This window comes from Anarhichas minor, unplaced genomic scaffold (genome assembly GCF_050575085.1).
Source record: "Anarhichas minor isolate MPS153535 unplaced genomic scaffold, ASM5057508v1 ptg000011l, whole genome shotgun sequence".
Taxonomy (NCBI): Eukaryota; Metazoa; Chordata; class Actinopteri; order Perciformes; family Anarhichadidae; genus Anarhichas; species Anarhichas minor.
The window spans coordinates 8,986,728-9,009,731 of NW_027466457.1; the positions used below are offsets into that span (position 1 = coordinate 8,986,728).

At 44.4% G+C, this 23,004-nt stretch overlaps 1 protein-coding gene across 10 annotated transcripts in view; it reads left to right on the top strand.

The window, feature by feature from the left end:
* Positions 1-21,897, top strand: part of tjp1b (tight junction protein 1b) — a 30,191-nt gene extending 8,294 nt beyond the window's left edge. For 2 of the 10 annotated variants that reach the window (XM_076089257.1, XM_076089261.1), the window contains exons 2-28: positions 3,026-3,082; positions 3,645-3,769; positions 3,887-3,989; positions 4,192-4,513; positions 4,865-4,971; positions 5,659-5,827; positions 5,942-6,086; positions 8,671-8,804; positions 9,437-9,542; positions 10,056-10,206; positions 10,829-10,937; positions 11,028-11,247; positions 11,624-11,808; positions 11,887-11,982; positions 12,098-12,180; positions 12,280-12,490; positions 12,579-12,679; positions 12,762-13,112; positions 13,425-13,652; positions 14,730-15,578; positions 16,136-16,227; positions 16,695-16,910; positions 17,025-17,161; positions 17,249-17,714; positions 17,878-18,095; positions 18,663-18,806; positions 20,115-21,897. In XM_076089257.1, coding sequence (XP_075945372.1) covers positions 3,026-3,082; positions 3,645-3,769; positions 3,887-3,989; positions 4,192-4,513; positions 4,865-4,971; positions 5,659-5,827; positions 5,942-6,086; positions 8,671-8,804; positions 9,437-9,542; positions 10,056-10,206; positions 10,829-10,937; positions 11,028-11,247; positions 11,624-11,808; positions 11,887-11,982; positions 12,098-12,180; positions 12,280-12,490; positions 12,579-12,679; positions 12,762-13,112; positions 13,425-13,652; positions 14,730-15,578; positions 16,136-16,227; positions 16,695-16,910; positions 17,025-17,161; positions 17,249-17,714; positions 17,878-18,095; positions 18,663-18,806; positions 20,115-20,209 — 5,220 coding nt within the window. In that variant the 3' untranslated portion in view covers positions 20,210-21,897. Of the gene's footprint in view, positions 1-3,025; positions 3,083-3,644; positions 3,770-3,886; positions 3,990-4,191; positions 4,514-4,557; positions 4,572-4,864; positions 4,972-5,658; positions 5,828-5,941; positions 6,087-8,670; positions 8,805-9,436; positions 9,543-10,055; positions 10,207-10,828; positions 10,938-11,027; positions 11,248-11,623; positions 11,809-11,886; positions 11,983-12,097; positions 12,181-12,279; positions 12,491-12,578; positions 12,680-12,761; positions 13,113-13,424; positions 13,653-14,729; positions 15,579-16,135; positions 16,228-16,694; positions 16,911-17,024; positions 17,162-17,248; positions 17,715-17,877; positions 18,096-18,662; positions 18,807-20,114 lie in introns of those variants that run through there. The other 8 variants (XM_076089259.1, XM_076089260.1, XM_076089258.1 and 5 more) reach the window with 8 other exon arrangements.
* Positions 21,898-23,004: the final 1,107 nt, after the last annotated feature.

Here is a 23,004-nt window from a genome sequence, read left to right on the forward strand (position 1 = left end):
GGGAGAACACAACGGTGCCACAAGCACTCCTCAGTCACTGGACGCTGAGGCGACTTTAGTAGAAACTACACAGGAGACTCGAACGTTTCCCTTCTCTTTCTTCTATGTTTACTTGACCTTTGAGATTAATGTCTCTGCCTCTGAATAGGACACCAAGACGTTTGCTTGTGAGACTGAACACAGAGAGCCGTGCAGTAGTTTTTGGTTTTAATGTACTGCAAAGCATTACTTTTAATTCCTACGAAGAACAGCGCCTCTGAGGTAACATGTTTGTAATTAGTGAAGACTGTGTTTAGGGACAACCAAAAAAAACAGTGCTAGTTTAAAATTCAAAAACAGCTTTTGTTTCTAAATGAATTCAGCCGTGTCTTCTTTAAACCTCCCATGGTTCATCAGAGGAACCTTCAGACACGGCCTGAAAATGTCACAACACCACACTGTTCCCCCCTCTGTTACCAGAGCAACACGCTCTGCAGGAGGAGAAAGCAAAATTACATCCCTTCAAAGTGAAGTGTGTGTGTGTGTGTGTGAGAGAGAAAGAGAAAATGGAGGGTGGGATGGGAGAGATACACACTGCAGGACCCGCTAAATCTTTTTTCCCTCCTAAATTCTGTCCAGTTTTTACTCTATTTTAGATTCTGTTTCGCTTCATTTGGGATCATACATCCCATTCATTCGATGGCGATTCATTTCCATTGGATCGGACACAGTGAGCATTCTCTAATCATATTTTCCGGACAACAAAGTCACATTTCTCCCAAACAACAGGGCTTAAACATTTTGTGTGTGTGTGTGTGTGTGTGTGTGTGTGTGTGTGTGTGTGTGTGTGTGTGTGTGTGTGTGTGTGTGTGTGTGTGTGTGTGTGTGTGTGTGTGTGTGTGTGTGTGTGTGTGTGTGTGTGTGTGTGTGTGTGTGTGTGTGTGTGTGTGCATGGTTGTGTTATGCTTCATGAATGCCGATACGGAATTTCTGAAAGTAGGAATGTCAACTGGAAACAAGTACCTCCCGTAACTTTACCGTTTAGTGACAAACCATAAATTTAGAGGAAACGTTGGAGTTCTTTGCATCAGCGTTTCCACAGTGCTGATCAAGAAGACACGAACATAAATCCTCCTCCAGAGCAAACTTTCCAGTGAGAACTCGCGCGTCTGTTTGCAGCAGTCTTGTTAATATTCAGATGTCTTTTTTTTTTTTCTTTTTTTTTTGCTGCAGTGCATTCCATGTAAAAAAGGCCAGTGGGAGTTCCCCTGTTCCATCCTTTTGTTCCCCCTCCTCGCATGAGTCCCGCCATAAGCTGCTCGAGGAGTTTGTGACCGTCGCTGCCAAGCTGAGAACGTCTGGGGCCACTTGTGGCGACTTATTCAGCCGCCTGTATTCCCAGACACTCGCTAAAGTTGGCACTTGGCTGACAGGTCGTGACGGACAAGAGGACGATGTGTGGAAGGAAGCCCGGGTGGTAAAACAATAAAACAGGACGGCAGCAGAGACAGTCGGCTAAATCACCTCCTCGGACTTTTCTATCATGATAATGAGCCCGTGGCTCATTATCACTTTAGCCATACCATGAGCAGGATGTCGTGCTGATGTGGTGCAGATTACTCTTCAACATGAAGTTGGACTGACACTCGCTAGACGTTTCGGGTATGAAGCTGCCAACAAGGTGGCAGTGATGTCAGCCGAGGGTCCAAGCACTGAAACTGATGCTGCTTTTAATGTACGGTTCATGTCCCGTTGCTCGTCTGTCATCACACTTTAATGTGCCGCAACATGAGAGATCCCTCTTCCCAATGAGTCCTCTGCCTAGGCGAGCGTACCGTAAGTGTTCCAGGTGTCAAAAGAAATCACCAGCGAAGCGGGAGGGAGATGTGTGATCGTCTCACCTATTAAGGTCACACTCTTAGGATCAATTTACATGACAAATGTGGGTTATTGGCATTAGGTGCTGCGCTGCGGGTTGTAATTTGCCCCCAAAGGGATGAACCTCGTAGTATTTTATATGCAGTCATTGAACGGCTAATGTGTCGTGAGATTGTGGTGGAAGTGGAACGATGTAGAAGAAGAGATAAGATAAGAAGCGAGGCGCAGAGGACAGTGCTGACCTGACAGCTGAAGGAGGTGACCTTCATCTTATCCTCTTTGGTCGTTAATGTGACGGAGGATGTGCTTTACATTTAAAGACGTGCTGTTAGTGCGGCCTCGTTGTATTCAGCAGGGTTGTGTGATCGTATTAAATGCCGGGTAAACATTGTGAATGTACCAGGAGAGAGTATGTTGCTAGTGTGTGGTCTGTTTGTGAGTGCACTGCAGATAAAACAAAGCACAGTGCTATCAGCCTCACTGTAAATAGGTAACAGTGAAGCGAACTCAATAACCTGCCGGGCGCAGCCCTGGATGTGTATACTGGCTGTGACAGTTTGCCTCCTTATTAGATCTCACATGTGAAGAGCCCACTGAGACTGCGTCCCTCTTCTAGAACCTCTTAACTTAGTAGAGGGGATGAAGTGGAAATTGACTTCAGTCGAATGCTATTAGTGTCTGATGACTTTAGATTTTACTTGATGTTTTCGGTGTGCACTTTCGTTCTCTACATTCGACAGTGCAGCCTTTTACGATTGTTCATTTCCTCCTTTTATTTCCAGTGCAGTGCAAATCATAATATAAAGTTATTAAGTATACTGCAGAAGCACTGGGTGTACATATGTGCCTGGAAGCTGGAGTGTACACATTATGAAGGCAATCAGCTCGATTGTGCTGATCACATCCACATTATTCACTCGGAAAAGATGAAGGAGCATCCTGCTGAGTTACATAAAGGTTAAAGTCACAGTGTGAATCCATTTCAGGAGCAAACTGCGTGGAACATGGACATGTTTACAATTCATCAATTTGAAAGATTATTTCTGCATGCTCTGTGACTATTAACATTTGAGCTTCTTGAACCAGTGAGTTTTTGCCATATTTGCTTATCTGTGGGTGTCTGTGATAAGACGATCAGGCAAACAAGTACTTTATTTCTGTCTTCCAGAGTGCAGCAATGGAGGAGACTGTCATCTGGGAACAGCACACAGTAACACTACACAGGGTAGGTATCTGTTCTCCCTCTGATGCTCTTTACTTGTGTTGAGACTCGTCCTGGTCCAGATATCTCTCTCCCCTTCCTGCTTCTGCTATCTTTGCTTCCATCCCCCATCCCTGCATTTTCACTTCCCTCCTATTTCCAGGATTACATCATGTAGGAAGTGTGCTTACTGTGTACACAGTTGCAGGTGGAACAAACAAAACATCACAGTCGTCACGGTGCTTTTCTTCTGCATAATTCCCTCCCACATGTTTGGCTTGGGAGCCTGAATAACAGACACTAGAAGTTGTGCATGCTTTTGCATTCAAACTACACTGACGATTCTAACTCTCTATAAGTTTACGTGCTTGCTGGCAGTGAAAAACACTGATGATGTGTATGTTTTGTAATAATGTAGATTTGGTTTACTGTCTAATAAAACGGTTGAAGTACATATGTACATACATGCGTATGCTTTTCTTAGTCAGCTCTGTCTATCTGTATCCAGAACTTTACATTATGTCCAGTATTCTGATCTACACAGAAAGCTATGCTAACATCCTAATCTATGTTTCTCTGTATGCAGGCACCAGGGTTTGGCTTCGGGATAGCCATATCAGGAGGTCGGGATAACCCTCATTTTCAGAGTGGCGAGACCTCCATTGTCATCTCGGATGTGCTGAAAGGAGGCCCAGCAGAAGGCCTACTGCAGTAAGATTTCGTTCTATTATTGGCAGCCCGGTCAAATTGCAAGTTATTAGTATTAAATGACCCTTCCGGCTACAGAGAGACTCCAGCATGTCTCATATCTCTGTGTCCACTCTCTAGGGAAAATGACAGAGTCGTTATGGTCAATGCTGTCTCCATGGACAATGTGGAGCACGCGTACGCCGTCCAGCAGCTTCGTAAAAGTGGGAAAATTGCCAAAATTGTGAGTCAACAGCCCATTGTGAATTCCTTTCCTAAACTTTGGGGAAAACTTACGTCAGTCACGACACAATGTTGATACATTTTTATCAAATTGTATGTCATCTAGACATTTCTTATATCTTTCACAACGGACTAGTAGGAGGAATGTACATGAATGATTCGTCTTACTGTAACTGATCTCATATCGTATTTCCTTTCCTCAGACAATCAGGCGGAAGAGAAAGGTGCACGTCCCCATGGGCCGCCTCGGGGAGAGGGAAACTATGTCGGAGCACGACGACGAGGACGAGGACGACAGTTACGATGAAGAGATATACGAGACGCGGAGCGGACGCAGCGGCGCTTACAGCGGTGTGGGCGGGGCCATGGGCAGGCGCAGTGGGCGGAGCAGCGGGCGACGGGACAGGGAGCGTGAACGCAGCGGCTCGCGGGAGAGGAGTCTCTCCCCTCGCTCAGACCGCCGCTCGCACAACCTGCCCCCGCGACCCGCAAAAGTCACACTTGTCAAATCTCGCAAAAATGAAGGTGAGGCTCACAAAGTCGGGGATGAAAAGACGGAAGGGCACTAAGAAGGTTCTCTGAGGTAATCCAGGAAATCACCTGCCATTTTATTTATCCAACTATTAGCCACTGACAGCCAGACTTTAAGGAGAGAATAAGACCTCCAAATCAGCATTGGTCAACTGCCAGAGCAAACAAAATTTGCCAGCCGCAGCAAAATCCAAGTTTACTCAAGTAAAGAGCAATTAATCTTCTTTAATCAACACTGTTAATCCCAGTGGGAGCAGCGGCTTGACAGCAAAGTGTGGTCAGTGCGGCGTGGCCACGTGAGCTCTGTGCTAACATGGTCTTTGTTGCTGTCGTTCACTTTGTAAGCAGAATATGGCCTGCGCCTGGCCAGCCACATCTTTGTCAAGGACATTTCCCCCGAGAGCCTGGCAGCCAGAGACGGCAACATCCAGGAAGGAGATGTTGTTCTGAAGGTGAGGCATACGACTTCAAGAAGCCTGGTGAACATTTAATATGTATACATCATGAAATATTAAAATGTCAACGAGACAATTGAAAATTACATTATATTATTGTTTATTTTTCCTCTTTTTGTGCTGATGGAGAGAAGAATTAATATCGTGCTGAAATGTACGAGTACTCACTGCTGTACTAATCTATTTTTTTCTATCCATCTAAAGTTGCATAACAGCACTTGCAGCTTTATCGGCTTGATGTTACTCAATTCGTTGACATTTTGAAAGCAATGAAAGTATAAAATAGCTCTTTGTGCATGACGGGTGCTTTTTGAACTGTAGCTGTTCTGAATCAATCGCTTCTCACATTTTACTCTCTTTGAATGCTAGCACTTAAGGAAGGAAAGGTTAAGCAAATGATTAAAGGAAATAATTGTCAAAGGGATGTGCTAGTTGATACTGCACAGCCCAATCTTAAGCTTACAAATTGATTTGACCCTAACAAACATCAGTTTTGCACTTAATTTGCACGTGATGTTGTGCCTTTAGGACTATGCATTTGTAGCCTAAACTTAGCTTTTCATATGACAATTTTCTTGCAATAAAATGTGAAACAAAGACTTCATTCTTTAATTTTTCATTTTTTTTTAACTTCTGTTCTTTGTCATGTCATGGCTAATAGCTTCTCTCTCTGCTTTTCTATAGATCAACGGCACAGTGACAGAAAACCTCTCCTTGATAGACGCCAAGAAGCTGATAGAAAGGTCAAAGGGCAAGCTAAAAATGGTCGTGCAGAGGGACGACAGGGCGACCCTGCTGAACATCCCTGACCTCGATGACAGCCTTGCTTCAGCCAACGCCTCCGACAGAGACGGTGAGAGCGGTGTTCAGCGTTGGATTCGGCTGAACTGGGGCGCAGCTGAAAAGCCAGACTTGTCCGTGTGCGTTTCAGACCGCCGTGGCTGAACAGTGGCTTTTGTTTGATCAGACATTTCAGATATCCATTCTCTGGCATCCGACCATTCCAATCGATCGCATGACAGACATCGTAGCAGCCGCTCCCGCTCTCCAGACAGAAGATCTGACCCCTCAGACCACTCCAGAAACTCACCCCCACAAATCAGCAATGGCAGGTAAAGAGCATCCCTCCACACCTTAACATTTTAAAGTTTAAATGAAACAGTGTATAACTAGTGCATAACTATAGCCTGACATTTTCATATAGGTTCAATTTTGTTACATTATTTCTGCTGCTTTCTCTCTCCGGTTGATATAAAACTTTAGTTTAATCCAGGACCAACAATAATTAAGATTTCAATTTAATGAATAGAAAATGAACGTCTCAGTACAGGACACAATATTCGACTACTGACTGAAACAGCACAGCAGTGACTTCTTACCACTAAATGTTACAAATATCAACACAACTAGATTATTACAGTTCACAGCCACTGTAATGGTTCCTTTTTAATGTGATTGAAGGGGAATTGTTTTTCATATTAATAATGTAGATCTGAAACAATTCATCAACAGAAATATAATTGCAATCTATTTTGATTATCGACTAATAGTTTGAGTATTTTTTCCGCTTTTTGTTGTCTAATTGGATAGTAAAGTGATTATTTAGAGGCTTTTTTGTTGTTTTTAGGTTTGGTAATACAAGTAATTTGATGACATCACCAGAGGATTTTAGAACAAGTGTGATGGGCACTATTAATACAATTAATTAAGAAAATAACAAGCTTATTAATCAATACTCAAAACAATAATTAGTTTTAGCCCTTTATTAATATTTAAAACGTTCTGATGTAACTGATCTTGTTGTAATGAACTTCTATCTGTCAATGTTTATTGAAACAGACGTGTTTGGGGTTTTTGTTTTTTTTGGCTATAAAGGACTTTCGATTTTATGTTTGAGTTAATACCAGCCACCAACCCATTCAGCACTTCTGTGACTGTAACCTTGTTTGAAAGTACCTCATTAGTTCTTCATTTCAACTCAATAGAGCACCGGAGTTGTTCCCCTTTCACGCTGCTTATTGACCCGAGGAAAATAAAAGTCAACTCTTAAGCTGCAAAAGAGACACTCTTGGTCAATTAGGGTCAAAACTCTGCTCTACTTCGTGTATAAGTTCAGTGCTCAACCTATATCACTGTGTCTGGAATGTAACGTCCTCTGCCATTTGGAACAGAGCATTTTTGATACATCAGTTTCAAAAACTCTAATTTATTTACTATGGGAACTTAAAAAGTCTTTAAGAGACACAGAAAATCGTCACTAGCAAATAGCAACGATGCTTATACGTACAGTCTCACCAACACTCACTTAACACGATTTCTCTGCCCTTTTTATTCCCTTAATACGACTCAACAGCTGGAGAATACCGTAAGTGTATCACCTTTATGCAGTACGAGTAGTTACCAATAGTAGTGCTAGTAAATCCTGAATAGATCTACTTTAATGTAGATTAATAGACGACCCTAAACTCTCACAAAGCGCTGATTCTCCTGCAACAAATTCATTCTTTCTCCATTGCAAAGATGACTCTAACAGCAAATTATTACTCAGAGGAAGATTGCTGTCGTGATGTTATATAACATCAATTATTCAGTGAGGCGTCTTATTTTGACTCGAGATGATTGAGTCACATGATCCTCCCGTCTCTTCAATGTTTTTGTGGGCAAACCACAAGTTTGGCACGAGGACAATATGGCTCCAACAATGGAGGAACAAAATGCTGTCGCCCACCATCAGTGTCAACTGTCTCCCCTTTAGCTGCTGAGCTTCACTGAGATCTTTCTTTATACCGGTGGATGTCTGGTTTAATAGATTGTGTTTTGTGTGCAATATTCTCAATGTGTTGCATTAGTTTATTTATGACCCATCTGGGCTACTGGAGCACAAGTCATTTACGTATTTCACTTAGCAGGAAGGAGATGCTGGGACAGGATGTTACTGTTTATCCGAACCTGTGACCTGTGACCCTTTCTCTCAGTTCAGAGAATTGGCAGTTTAAAAGGAGGGCCTCCTCCTGGATGGATTAAAACAGAGCTTTGTTCCTCTCCAGCCAGTTCAAACAGGGTCCTGCATGCTACTCGGTCACTCAGCCTGTGAATGCAGCAGTATTGTGCCAGTAAAGCTGTGCCAATGAGCAGCCATGTGACCAGGAGTTTGGCGACGGAACCATAAAGCCTCCTTTGCATTTGAAACGCATCGAGAATGTCAGCATTTAACGAAACGCAGGGTATTTATTTCATCATTTACTGACTCGTGATTGACCAGGCTCACTGTGTATCAGTTAAGACGGCCTAAGTCTTTTAAAACAGGCATTGAAGTCAAACCGTTGCTGGTCTACAGCCAGTGTCACACTGTGAAATTCACCTGGAGGAAAGAATCCACTCTGACACCTTAGATCAGCTGCTCTAAAAATAGAGCGCAAAAAAAAGTAAAAAGACAAAGTAGTGACCTTCAAGACTAGGATGCAGCCTCAGACTCCGAGCCGTTCTCTTCACCCGTGTTTCCTTTTCTCAGCCAGTGCGTGCCCACTGCAGTCAGGACAAAAGTTGTGTTGAGTCGTATACGGCCTTGGTATTGTTGCGTGTACTCGAGATGTAGCCTTAAAGCTCTCCTGTTACCTCCGAGCGCTACATCTCCAGAATACACAATTTATAATCTCACGCATTCCTTCGCTCAAGACAAAGTCTTTTTGTCTGCAGTCACAGAAGTCGTGATGACGAACGGATCTCAAAGCCGTCTTCAACTCCCGTGAAGCTACCGGAGGAGGTTCCTCTGCCCAAACCGAAGGAGTCGGCTATTGCAAGAGAGGAGAAACAGCTCCCACCACTCCCAGGTCAGTAATAACACGGCCATTAAACCTGAATATTGTGTGTCCATGTCAGACAAGTGATTTGTAAATCAGAAGTTATCGGATAGACATGTCAGTACACCCATTATTTGTGTCTTGTACCTGTCAGCAAATACCACATGTGGGTTTCCCCGTCCATCATAAGCAGTCATTTAATTGTTTTATTAAATGATTTCATGATCGCAAAATGAAATCTTCTTTGAACCAGTCATTTTTGACCTTTTTTAAGAGCATAACTACCGAAAAAAAAAGTTAGATCCAGACGCCTGCTGAGCCTGGCTGAGTTTGCCTGAAGCCAAATGAAAATAGACCGTATGAGTTGATCGAGTCTGACGTTCCTCCCCAGCCTGCAGCGCTCTGCTGCCTTTCTGTTTGACCTCCCTGCTCAGGACGCTATGTGCCTTGAGTGTGTGTGTGTGTGTGTGTGTGCAAAGCATCTGTGATGACACTTTGACAGTGTGTGGTTTTGAACAGTTGTGTTTTTAATTACTGTAATTGTACTTAGTTTAACACGTGTATCTGCGGTGTTGTGAATGTGTTTGAGGGACTATTTCTTTGTTTTTAAACCTGTTCAGCGTGTGTCTGCATTAATAACCTGAGGTTGTGTTTTGGTTCAGAGCCCAAGCCGGTGTATGCTCAGCCTGGACAGCCAGATGTAGACCTGCCAGTCAGTCCCTCTGATGCCCCGGTGCCAAGTGCTGCCCATGACGATGGCATCCTACGGTAATAATAACCGCGAACAAATTCACACCATCAAATATTAATGACTTATTAAAATCTACAAAACAAAAAGTGAGCGCCTCACTCCATAAATCTCAGTTCACTTTTATAACAAGTGATGGCAAGAGTGAGGACCTTTTTGATTGCAGTATATAACAACAGCACATCTTGAAGTAGCAATTGACAGTTTTCAAAATGTTATCTGTACGAAGCAACAAGGCATAGATTTAAAAAATGTTCTGAACACACTGGATTGTTCTGTGGGAGACAGTTTACTGTGGTTATTTTTCTCTTCTCCATCACTGCGCCTTTCTCTTTCTCCAGAACAATTGCACGTCTTTGCTTTTATAAGCTCGGTAAAGAGAAAACGGTCTCGGCAAATGGAGAAAACCTAGCTTACATCCAAGAGTCACTCAACTATTCATAAATTGCAGTTTTCTCTGCAAAGACAGAAATGCCATCAAATGGTGTCATGTCAAAGAAAATCATCCTAACAATGGTCTTCCCCATCCTCAGGCCAAGCATGAAGCTGGTGAAGTTCAGGAAAGGGGAGAGCGTGGGGCTGCGGCTGGCCGGGGGGAATGACGTGGGCATCTTTGTAGCCGGAGTGCTTGAGGACAGCCCAGCTTCCAAGGAGGGCCTGGAGGAGGGCGACCAAATTCTCAGGGTGAGATGCTTTACTTTTTAACACAGCAAGTGTGTAACCTGACGGCTACAACCAAGTGGTTCTTGTCCAACTTAAGAGGTGTTGAAAAAAGTTCCATGTCCAGAACTTAGAGCTGTTATTCTACGTCACAAAAGATTGTTTTTTTCTTCTCCTTGTCTTAACAATGGGTACCTGATGGCGTCTGTAAACAGACATGTTTTATGGGGTATGCGTCCTCAAGCTTTTCCCTTTTTCATGGTTTTACACACTAGCTGCTCCAAAATGCTTGTACCTCCATGCTGGTCTCTTAGCAATGACCCAGAGGGAGCACACACACAAAAAGCTGTTTCCTCTCGCTGTGTTTGTCCCGTTTCCTCAAAGCCATATATCTCCCTGTTTGTACCTCCTCCTGCTTTCTTTAAGTATAAAGAGGAATGGCTTGAGTTCTTATAGTGCAGTAAAATCTTCAGACAGACAATACTGAGAACAGCAAGAGTGATGTAATCCTTTCTATACAAACAGAGATTTACACCTCCCCTCACGCACACTTTGAACAATGAAGCTTACTTCTTAACTCAAACTTTAAAGTACTCGACAACAGCGGTAAGCATAAATCAGTAATCTCTGTGTTCCCAAATTGCAGGTAAACAATGTAGATTTTGCGAACATAATCCGGGAGGAGGCGGTGCTGTTCCTCCTAGACCTTCCTAAGGGTGAAGAGGTCACCATTCTGGCCCAGAAGAAGAAAGATGGTAAGTGAAGTGAGTAAGGAGATGAAATGAGAGATTAAGTTCTGTTGATCACATTAGCCCAATGTTTCTGACTCGCTGTCTCCTGCTCAGTGTATCGGCGGATTGTGGAGTCGGATGTCGGCGACTCCTTCTACATCCGGACACACTTTGAGTACGAGAAGGAATCTCCGTATGGGTTGAGCTTCAACAAGGGGGAGGTGTTCCGTGTGGTGGACACCCTCTACAACGGGAAGCTGGGCTCCTGGCTGGCCATTCGCATCGGCAAGAATCACCAAGAGGTGGAGAGGGGCATCATCCCCAACAAAAACAGGTGACCTGAGAGACATGTTATGGGTTTAATGATAAACTGTATTTATAGAGCACCACAAGAGATGCTGAGATATAAAAGTTACATAAAAACCAGACCATTAAGAATACTAAAAAGGATAAAGTATATAACAATGACATTATAAGCCAAATTTAGCTGCGGGTTAAAAAGGTTCATGTGTCTGCTCAAAGAGTGACATGCTTGATAAATGTTTGCAACAACAGTTCCCTTATTAATATTACATTTGTTATGATTATCATTGCCATGTAGCGTCCTGAGGCATTGGCAGTGTTTAGGTTAGCGGTGCCAGATTTCTGACACACCCATTAGCTTGTGTTACATTAAGAACCATCTCTGTCTTTCTGTCATTCGTTAACAGAGCAGAGCAGCTGTCCAGCGTGCAATACACTCTCCCCAAGACGGCGGGTGGCGACAGGGCTGACTTCTGGAGGTTTCGTGGTCTTCGGAGCTCAAAGAGGAACCTGAGGAAGAGCAGAGAGGATCTCTCTTCTCAGCCAGTCCAGACAAAGTTCCCGGCTTATGAAAGAGTTGTACTGAGAGAGGGTGAGGACTCTGACGGTGTCTGCTAGCCTACAGCCTACATTTCTGAGTCTTTATATATTTTTTTGTATTTCCGTGCAGCTGGTTTCCTGAGACCTGTGGTGATATTTGGGCCGATCGCTGATACTGCTCGAGAAAAACTCTCCAGAGAAGAGCCAGATCTTTTTGAGCTTGCCAGTATGTTTGTCTACATTTTACTGCACATATATTGTAGAAAACATCAACTGACAGTAAGCTTATTAGTGTTCAAGATTTATTTCTCTTCATGAATCCCTTTTAATCTCTTTTCCAGAGAGTGAACCGAGAGATGCAGGAACAGACCAGCGTAGTTCAGGAATCATTCGTCTTCACACCATCAAGCAGATCATTGACAGAGTGAGTAGGCCTCCTTGTATCGTATAAACAGCGTTGTAGGTTCTTAGAGTATTTCCTAACAGATATATTTTTCCTCTTTCCTGCCCTTATCTCATGAAGGACAAACATGCTGTCCTGGACATCACCCCGAACGCTGTGGACAGGCTGAACTATGCTCAGTGGTACCCGATTGTAGTCTTCCTAAATCCTGATACTAAGCAGGGTGTGAAGAACATGAGGACCAGACTGTGTCCAGAGTCTAGGAAGAGCGCCAGGAAGCTCTATGAGAGAGCCATCAAACTGAGGAAGAATAATCACCACCTGTTCACCAGTGAGTGTGCAGAGTGTATCCTGTCTCTTTTCACATGTTTTATTCTTCTTGAAGTGATAGTGACCCAAAGAAAAATACCCTCTTTCAGCCACCATCAACTTGAACAATATGAATGATGGCTGGTACGGAGCTCTGAAAGAAACAATCCAGCAGCAGCAGAACCAGTTGGTGTGGGTGTCAGAGGGCAAGGTGAGAGACTGTTGCGTCATTCCTTGTCCCTCAACAATATTGTTGGGTTTCCTGTTCGTCTCACTATCGTTTCTCTGCTCAGGCGGATGGCACTACAGAGGATGACCTGGACATCCACGACGACCGTCTGTCCTACCTGTCTGCGCCAGGAAGTGAATACTCCATGTACAGCACGGACAGCCGCCACACCTCTGACTACGAGGACACGGACACGGAGGGCGGAGCGTACACGGACCAGGAGCTCGACGAGACACTGAACGACGAAGTGGGTCTGCCCACGGAGCCCGCCATCACCCGCTCATCCGAGCCTGTGCGAGAAGACCCGCCTGTAATTCAGGACACCCCTGGTTATCCTGGATACCAGCACCCTGTGCAGCCCGACCCAACCAGTCGCATAGACCCTGCTGGGTTCAAGATGGCCGCTCCGCAACAGGTAACATTTATATCTAGCTTTGCAGGCTGCACCCGGCCGTCAGAGATGGATGATGGCTAAAAGTACTGGCGAGCTGAGGAATAGCTCCTTTGTGTTCAGTGTTGTGTCCTGACCGTTGTTAAGATTTAATGCCCATTGCTAAGTAATAAACCTGTTCTAGAAGCTACTGGTATGTTATCTATTCTAACCACATTCTCTGGCTGGTGTAAAACTGATTCAGTGTAAGGAAGAAGCTCGTGGTGTTGGGGTGAGCTGTGCTTTGTGTGCCCTTGGCAGGCTGTGTTATAAATGTCTCTTAACAATACTTCACAGCGAGATGAGGCTGCTCTGCCCATGCCCTCGTTGCCTCCGCCGGCGGTAGCGCCCCCTGCTGTTGAGCAGCCTGTACAGCTTGAGGGTGTGCACCTAGAGGAGCCGCCTGCTGCAGCCGCAGCTCCTCAGGCCGACTCACTTAGCAGCCCCAGCCCTGCCCCTGAGCTTATTCAGCCCCCATCACCACATGAACCCCACCCGTCTGGACCGCCTGGTCCAGAACCAAAGGTACCCGCTGTTTCTCCAGCCACTCGGACCGGGCCTGGGCCACAGCCTGCTGTTTTAACTGCCTGTCTTCTCGCACATGCTTTCCACTCGCTCTCTGCATGACACGCCCACACTGTGTGCCTCACTGAGCCCACTGTGTGCCTCTGGCTCCCAGAGAAAATGTGCGACAGACTAGTCCACATGCACCACAGTGGGCTGGGAGACCAGGAGGACTGGTACATTTGAGTCTTTGACCAGGGGGAAGACATCCACAACCAGCCCTAACTGTTGCCTCTTACTTCCTTTGCATGGCTCCTAATGTTTTTTGGGGTTCCTTTCAGCTTTAACTCTCTTCTGTAGATGAACGATAGTAGCACTTACAGTGGCATCACGGTGGTAGATGTGTCGTCTGTTGTAGTGCCAGTAGTTTGACGTTGCATTAGATGCAAACTGAATGTTGGTTGCATGATGAAAGCTAACCTGCAGACAGTACTCTTGGTAATGATTTCCATCAAGCAATATTCCGTATCTAAAAACTTACATCGGCACGCTGCATTGTGTCTTCCGTTGAGTAGTTTTGTCCGGAGTAGATGACAACAAATCAACCTTCTTCCATAGGAAGTACTGTAACTGGATTTGCTGTCTACAGGCTACACATCATTTGTTTGAAATGAGGCCTTTCAGAAATGTGCAAATTGCTTGTTAGTTCACTATTCATGAAATGTGTAAATGTGTAAAACCTCGTGTCCATATGGATTATAATCATTCTTGAGAGGCATCTTGTCAAACAGGCATTCAGAACTGTTTTTGAATAATGGACAAAGGTTTGCTTGTGTAGTTGCACTTTGAATTGATTTTTGTTTAATTAAACAGTAGAGGGATTTCTTTCCTAATGATTTGGTTAATTTTATACATGTTAAATTCCTCAAAGTTTCAGTTTATATTCCAGTCTTGAATGTAATCTTTTTAATTATTCTCTATCTGGTGTTGGGAAAGCATTTTTCCCCGGCTGCTTTCTGTCCTCTGTCTGGTGATTGTTAAAAGCTGAAAATGACGACGATGTAATGGATGAATTCATTCAGTGTTGTTTCTTCACAGATGTACAAGAAAGATCTGTACAATATGGAGGACCCTGTGCGAATCAACCATGGCCTGAAGCAGTCTTTGAGCTACTGTCACCAGCCGTTCCAGGACAAACAGCCATACCGCGATTACGACCACCCGCCTTACGGATACGATGGAGGCGGCTTCACCGATCCAAAGCCTCATAACACTGACTCTCACCTGCACTACGACAACCGTGTGCCTCATTACAACGAACAGTGGCCCCCCTATGACCAGCAGACCTCGTCCTCCCAGCCCGCAGGGTACCAGCCGGGCCACCAGCAACCCATGGGCTACAGCCCCCGGTCGCCCTACGACGACGGACCGGGCAGGGACTACAGCCCCACCCAGCTGCGTTACGATGAGGCCCCTCCGGTGGGCTACGACGGCAGACGACGGCACAGTAAACCTGGGCCCATTCGTTACGATGAGCCCCCGCCCCCAGCTGGCTATGACGCCCGCTCCCCTTATGAGGCAGAACCTCACGGCTTCCCCATTAATTCACCCCGATCGCCGGAGCCCCCAAAGCAGTATTACAGTGACTCTGGTCTGAGGCCCACCTACATTCCTGGGCCTGCAAACCGTGGCTTTAAGCAAGGGATGCATGACCCTATGATGAACTCTGAACCCACAATTCCCCCTCCTAAGCCAGAGACCCTGCCCTCTCCCGGCGAGCCAGCGATCACTCCGGGCTCCAAACCCCTCCCTCCTCCGCCACGGGAAGACCTGGACGAGGACCCGGCCATGAAGCCACAGTCGGTGCTCAACAGAGTGAAGATGTTTGAGAACAAACGCTCTGTTTCCATGGACAGGGCTAAAGAAGGAGGAGAATCAGCTCTCAGGGTGAGTTCCTCACAGGGGTGTACAAATTAATGTGAACACCTCGTAACTCTACATTTTAACCCCGAAAAGAACTTCATCACCGTTATTGATAAGAAAGAAAGATTCTGTAGTTGGAGAACTATTAAATTGGAAAATTGCAGCCAGGTCACACTCTGAAAGAGGGAGACAACTAGGATCATATCGTTACTCTAGATTTAAACATTGCCTGGTACAAGGTGGTTCATGTTAGGCTAAATTTCAGATGGGAGCCTTTGTTAGCTATTAAAGGGGTTTAACAATTGGTACTTTGATATGTTAGTATTTCAAAGCAGCACAAGATAACCAAAAATGCCCCACTGAGGCCAAATGATCTTTTCCCAAACTGCAGTCAAAAAACTGCAGAATAGACGGGCTTCAAACTGCAAGCTTGTTTTCGTGAAATTATCGTCTGCTTTGTAATCCTCTGGCCTGTGAGCTGTCAGGCACAGATAGCCATGTGCGTACAATTCGTTCATGTGAACAAAAATCTGGATCAGATGCAAGAAGCACTAAAGAGACACCTTCGCTTTGCTTTTCAGCCTGCAGATGTTCCTAAACCTGTGATTGCACCTGGCCCAGTCCTCAAAGCCAATTCCCTCAGCAACCTGGAGCAGGAGAAATCCACCTATAGGTACGTAGTCCTCACAGAACCCCAGGCTGCAAAGTAGGTGGGTGAAGGACAACTAGGAGATCCTTGCAAAGGCATCTTGGAAATATATTATAGTTGTTTGAGCTCCACCTAGTGGACACAGGTCACCGTGTAGCAAGCCAGACTCTGGAGTGGTGTGCAAAGACACACAAGGCATCAAAAGAATGTCTTTCTACCAGGACGACCAGCTCTGCATGTTTACGGAGTCATTAGGAATGTCGTGGCTCCCTGCTGTGAGAAGGTCGGCTCCAGTCTCATTGCCGTGCTGAGCTCCTCACCCCGTCTGGGACGTCCAGATTATTTTCAAACATACTTGATCATTTCAAATCACAGTCAGGATGTCTTCCATCAAAACGTTGTCCAGCGGGCGTTAGACCAATCCTACTGTCTTTCCCTGCAGTTTAAATCTCTGCAGCTGTTTTACTCGTTTCTTTTTGCTTCCTCTGCAGGGCCCCTGAGCCACAGAAGCCCCATCATAAACCCCTGGATGATGTAATGCGGTCTAACCACTATGACCCAGATGAGGATGAGGAGTACTACAGGAAGCAGTTGTCCTACTTTGATCGCCGCAGCTTCGACAGCAAGGCCATGGGACAACCCAGTCCTGGCATCAACCGCTTCCACGATCTGCCCAAACCAGCTCAGCTGTCCTACCCGTACAACAGGTATGCACCTCATGCCAGCACTGTTGGCTGATGTGCAAAACACCTCTGCTTTTTAACTCCACCCGCTGCGGAATCATAATTATTTTGTTAACCGTTTTGTTTTGTGTACTGCAGAGTTGAGTCTGTAGAGAAGGTGAGTCCAGTGGAGAAAAGATATGAACCCTTGCCCCAGATCAGCCCCTCATCACAGTATGGGCCCCCAGCGTCCGCCATCCCACCCAACGCACTGCTCAAGCTCAGCCCCAATGACGGTAAGCGCTCTCTTCTAAAGTGCGAGAGTATAATGGTGTGACAAAGACTGTGTTTAAGTGATTGTATTTTCCTTCAACCATCTCCAGCGAACTCCATACCCGAGCCATTGGGTTCACCCAATCCCAAACCCGAGCTGCCGGCTCTCAGGCCGGCCAGCAGAGACGAACCCACTCCTGGCGGCTACCTGCCCCCGAGGGGCATCCCCGACAAATCCCCAGTCAATGGCACCGAAACGGCAAAGACGCTGGGCGCTCCTGCTCCAACGAGCTATAACCGCTATGTCCCCAAGCCGTACACCAGCTCAGCCCGGCCCTTTGAGCGCAAGTTCGAGAGCCCCAAGTTCAACCACAACCTGCTGCCCAACGACACACAGGTGAAGACGGACCTCCTCAGCAAGCCCAGTTTGGTGAGCAACAGCAGCGGGAAGCCTGCGCTGTCACCACAGCCCCTGGACCATGACAGTGGTCTGGACACCTTCACACGCACTATGGACAACAGGCCCAAATACCAGCACAATAACATCAACGCCATTCCCAAGGCCATCCCTGTAAGGTGAGAAACCCGTACGTTTTCGAGGGTAATTACGGAGCTGCTGAAAGACATAGAGAGACTTCTTTTGTTCACAGGGGGTTTGTTCTTGTGTCCTCTGCTGTGCAACTTTCTCTACCGACACGGTTTTGACTGATGATGCTGACTTTTGCGCTGCGTCCCTCAGCCCCAGCACGCTGGATGATGACGACGAGGACGAAGGACACACGGTGGTGGCCACCGCCCGGGGGATCTTCAACTGTAACGGAGGGGTCCTGAGCTCCATCGAGACGGGCGTCAGCATCATCATCCCTCAGGGTGCCATCCCCGAGAGCGTGGAGCAGGAGATTTACTTCAAGGTGTGCCGGGACAACAGCATCCTGCCCCCCCTCGACAAGGAGAAAGGTCAGTCCTTCCTTTATGTCTGAATGTCAAGGAACAAACTTTACTACACTCGGAGAAAAGCTACACTTGAAGTTATACAATAAACGCAGTAAACACGGGAGTTTGAGGCTTTTTAGTTTTACTTCAGGGTAGTTTCAGCAGTAGCTTTTATTGGATAATTGTAGATTTGATTCCCACCTTATCTAAGACTTTATACATTTATGACTGACTACAAAAGCAAACAACTCTACATGTTATGAGAAGAAGTATAAACATAAAAGTCCTAAGAAGATAAAACAAAATAAATAGCTGATGTACAAGCAAACCGGTGGTTACACAGTTAGAAATGAGCTCTGACATAAAATAACATCCGATAGATTGATTAGAGGATTTCTTTAGATTAACATTCAGCACCGAGGGAGTGTGGTCGTTTAATTAATCTGGCAAGTCAGTTAACAGTTAATTGTCATTCACCATGAAGGCCTGACTCCATTTTGCCTCTTGATTGGGTAATAAATAATCCGGTGTGCTGATTAATTCCTGCAGGTTTCATTTGTGGAATTTAAATCTTGTTGTGTGTCCGTGCAGGAGAAACGCTGCTAAGTCCGCTGGTGATGTGTGGCCCGCATGGACTCAAGTTCCTGAAGCCGGTGGAGCTGCGCTTACCTCACTGTGCGTCTATGACCCCTGATGGTTGGTCTTTTGCTCTAAAATCCTCCGACTCCTCGTCGGGTACGCTGTCCTCTGTCCTTTTGGGGTCTTTGGGCTGGCTTTTGTGATTAGAGAGGAGAGATTTTGGTGTCTGACTCATTTAAATCATGTCATCTCTGTTTTCCATATCCCCCTCATTTCTTCTTCATACCTGTGCTGTTTGGAGATTTGATGTGTTGGCTTAATATGAACTGAGGCTAAGGCTTCCAGACAGTTCTAACTAAATAAATCACTTCAGCGCCACTAGAGCTGAAACATTTAGTCGATTTATTGGAGTCGAGTCAGTAAACAGAAACCATTTTTATAATTAAGAACATTTTTGAGCAAAAATGCCAAATGTTACATAAGTTCCAGCTACTCAATGGTTGGTTTAGTCTTATCAGACAGTAAACTGAATGTCTGTGGAGTTTAAGTTGCATTTTTTTATAGTAAGAGTACAAAACACGTCAACAACATCTTTTTTCTATTCCACACATTCCTCTTCCTTCTCGAAACCTGGTGCCGACATTTCCCACAATGCAACACAAGTCACCGTAAGCAATCAGTAGCTTAATTAGCATCGGGCCACCAGCCTAATAAACATAAACAAGACTATTGTGTCATTTACCAACATGTAGATGTTTGCATCTGACCACCTTCATGCAGCTTTATATTTCCATGAGAAGCAGCACTGCTGTGTTTTCAGAGAGGCACCTTTGGAACTGGATTATAGCTCATTTGGTGGCATATGAACTCATGTATGAAGTAACTGAGTTAACATGAATTAGATTTGAATGATCCATTAAACATTAACTAGTCACATAAACTCATGGTGGGCCACAGGAATTAATTCCCTGCTTTAATGTTTACATTAAATCATCATCAGTCGTACGTGTTCTCATTGAGAGTTGTTGTATTTATGATCCATCTATCAGAATAATCCCTTCTGTTTTGAGCATCTGGTGTGTTTTTGTTAGGGATGCACCGATATATGATACCGGATATCGGGCCCATACTGACTCAAACTGCTGCATCGGGTATCGGTGACAATGAGGCAGATCTATTCAATCCTACATGCAGATGTTGCATTATATACTGGAGTTGTAATTCCTGTTCATTTTGAAGATTGTTAAGCGATTGATTTGTTACATTTTGTCTTCCAAAGTTAAGAAAGCAATGTTAAAGTCAAGCCTGATGCCTTACACATGAAAGTGTATTAATTCTAACACAGATTTGTACTCCGATACCCAAAACACAGGTACACACCGGTGCATCCCCTGGTTTATTTTCTGTATTTAAGTAAAGGAAGGGAGGCTCCAGCAGCTGACATCATGTCTCTCTTTCCTGCAGGTGATCCCAAAACCTGGCAGAACAAATCTCTCCCCGGAGACCCAAACTACCTGGTGGGTGCAAACTGTGTGTCTGTGCTCATTGACCACTTCTGAAGAGGATAACAGCTGGCCTGTTACTGAATGTGATAAACAGGGGACCTCATTTGCCCCTGCCGGGCTCCCTCCCCCGTGGCAGGGTGCACGATGCTCGATGAAGTATGAACCTGATACACTCACGTTGTTAACTGTGCCCAAAAATTTAAAAAAAATAAGAAAAAAATCGACACACACAAGGAGAGTCGAAGGAGTCCAGCATCCCCAACGCTGTACTCTTGTTCGTTTCTTTCTTTCTATTTCGGTGCTTTCAAGGCTTGCAAAAAATAAAGATTCAAACAAGTTATTCAAACAAGGGAACTGAAGTTGGAATGCATGACCAGTGCCACAGACTGAATAATCTCGTTTTGACTTTTTTTTTTTTTTTTAGCTAATTTTGTAAAAGGTCAGAGCGGTGCAGGAAAAAGGAGAATTTTGGAAACTCATTTAATAGTGCAATGGGATTTTTTGCATACTGTTAAAAAAGAAAAAAAGCAACACTCACAAACAGCAAAGTTGGTATATGCAAAACTTTTGTTTGTGAGTTCTGTGGTCATGCGTTTCACTCGTGAAGGATCTCTGAGGACTTGAGAAATGCTGAGCCCGACTCACAAAGGAAGACGTAGGCATCGCAAAGATGAAGAAAAAAAAAAACAATAAGAAGAAGAATGAAGGTTAAGTATTAGTATCAGATGCCCGTTTGTTGTGACGGGGCTCTCTCTGTTTAAAACTGATGTTTTGTAGCAATGTTTTACCGTAGATAAATATACTGACTTGATTTTACAAACTCCTGCTGTCTAGAGATCTATGCATGTGCTATGACTCAGGTCCAGAAGCCTGCTACTACTAAGTTCAACACATGAAAACCCCATCGTACACTGCAAGCAGTGATGCCTTATCTGCATATTAACTTTTCAGTGAAACTTTAAAAACATCGGTTCCTTCAGTTATTGCGATCACTGCGGAAAGAAAAAGTCGTCTCTGCATTTTCTCATAAACCGTGAACTTGGATTTAGCACACGAGAATAATTGAGGCTGATGAAAAGGTACGCTTTCTTTTACTGCTATGCATATGAAGTTTGAGGAAATTCAAAAAGCTAGAAGATGATTAAATTGTTGCTGTACATATTGCTAGTATATGGCCTTGGTTCTCTGTAAATGAACTTTTGTACATCTTTGTTATTTTGTATAAAAGAGAAAACGTTTGTTTAAAAAGAGAAAGCGGTTACATTGGTTATGTTTGTATTCTGGTTATACCCCTGAGCCTTGGAACTGACATAAGCAGTAATAAGTCTGACTTTTCTACCAACATATACACACACACACACACTACTTAAGGCATTTTTAACAGTCAGAAAACTTTTTATTCTTATTTACAAAATAGAGAAGTGCTTGGTTTAAATGATTTTAAAAGATGTACTTGAGGGGGTCTGCTGTGAAGAGTGGTCCCTTCCTTTATTTGTGATACTGGATGCTGTATTGTGTGCCCTGAAATGTATTTTTGTACTAATAGACAATTTATTATGGCACATCAGTACAATTTTCTTTTGATATGATAACACTGCTTCAACCCAACACTAGTTGATTTCCCCGTGCGGCTGACGTTTTTATTTATTTTTCTTTGGTTCAACTTCTTTTTTTTGTTTCTCATTTGCGTCACATTTCTAAGTATACCACTGTATTAATAAATAAATTCATTTTTAAAGTAACTGCTGCTTGTGTTGGTGTGTTGTGTTGATCTAAACTTCCAGATGTTTTACATACCGACACACCCGGACCGTTGTGTATTGTCAGCGTTCAACATTTGATTCAAGCTTTCTGACATTCACAGCTGCTTCACAATTCATTCCACATGTAAACTCAGTGAATCGAGTTGTCGGGTGGATTCTTCGCTTGCACTAATGCAAGTCCAGTGCTGACGGCGGTTCTTTTAAAGATTAACAGCTATTGGCACGCATCCTATTGGGTTTGCTTGGTAACTCCAGTTCACTGGCTGTTCTAAGTCAGAAATAGTTTCCTTTCCACGTCCCATACTCGTGAACGTCTTGAGAGAATTTCTTCACATTTGGCACAAACGTCTACTTGGACTCGAGGTTAAAACATTAAATATTGTGTCGGCCGTTCTCTTGAACTCGTATCTCAGGAACACTGAGGGAATTTCTTGGAATTTGGGACAAACGTCCACTTGGACACCAGGATGACCTGATTAGAATTGTTTTTTTATAACATACTATGACATTTCAATGGTATACTATAAACATATACTAAAGCTTTTTATGATACTTCACAGCCATGCTATACTACAAGTTTCTTTAATGTGTTACGCCCCTCCCACTGTCTTGAAGGCTGTCCTGGCCAACCTCAGCAGGCTGACGAGAGGGGGTCGTCAGCTTGATGAAGCTCATCCGGGCCGTCCAGCCTATAAAAGCTGGTCCACGTTGTCTCTCTCCCTTCCTACAGCCGACATCCACACTGCATGTCCTTCTTTTGGTTTTGCACCTTCAAAACCTCCACAGCACACACGCCACACACACTGCTTTCATCACTTGACTTTGCTGATCTGCACACTCCAATGTTTTTGTGTTAACCTTAGTTTAATAAGTCGTTTGGTTTTATAACATTGCGTGGTCTCCCTCCTCGTTACATTCCTGAGCCAGTTTGTGATATATGACATACTGGTATCCTGTACTATGGCACGTTAGACTTTCCTATGGGATACTATACATTGACACACTATACTGACTGTTCTATGCCTCTCAATTATATTTTTAATACTGTTGACATATTCTAGTATGACATACTACACTGTTATTGTG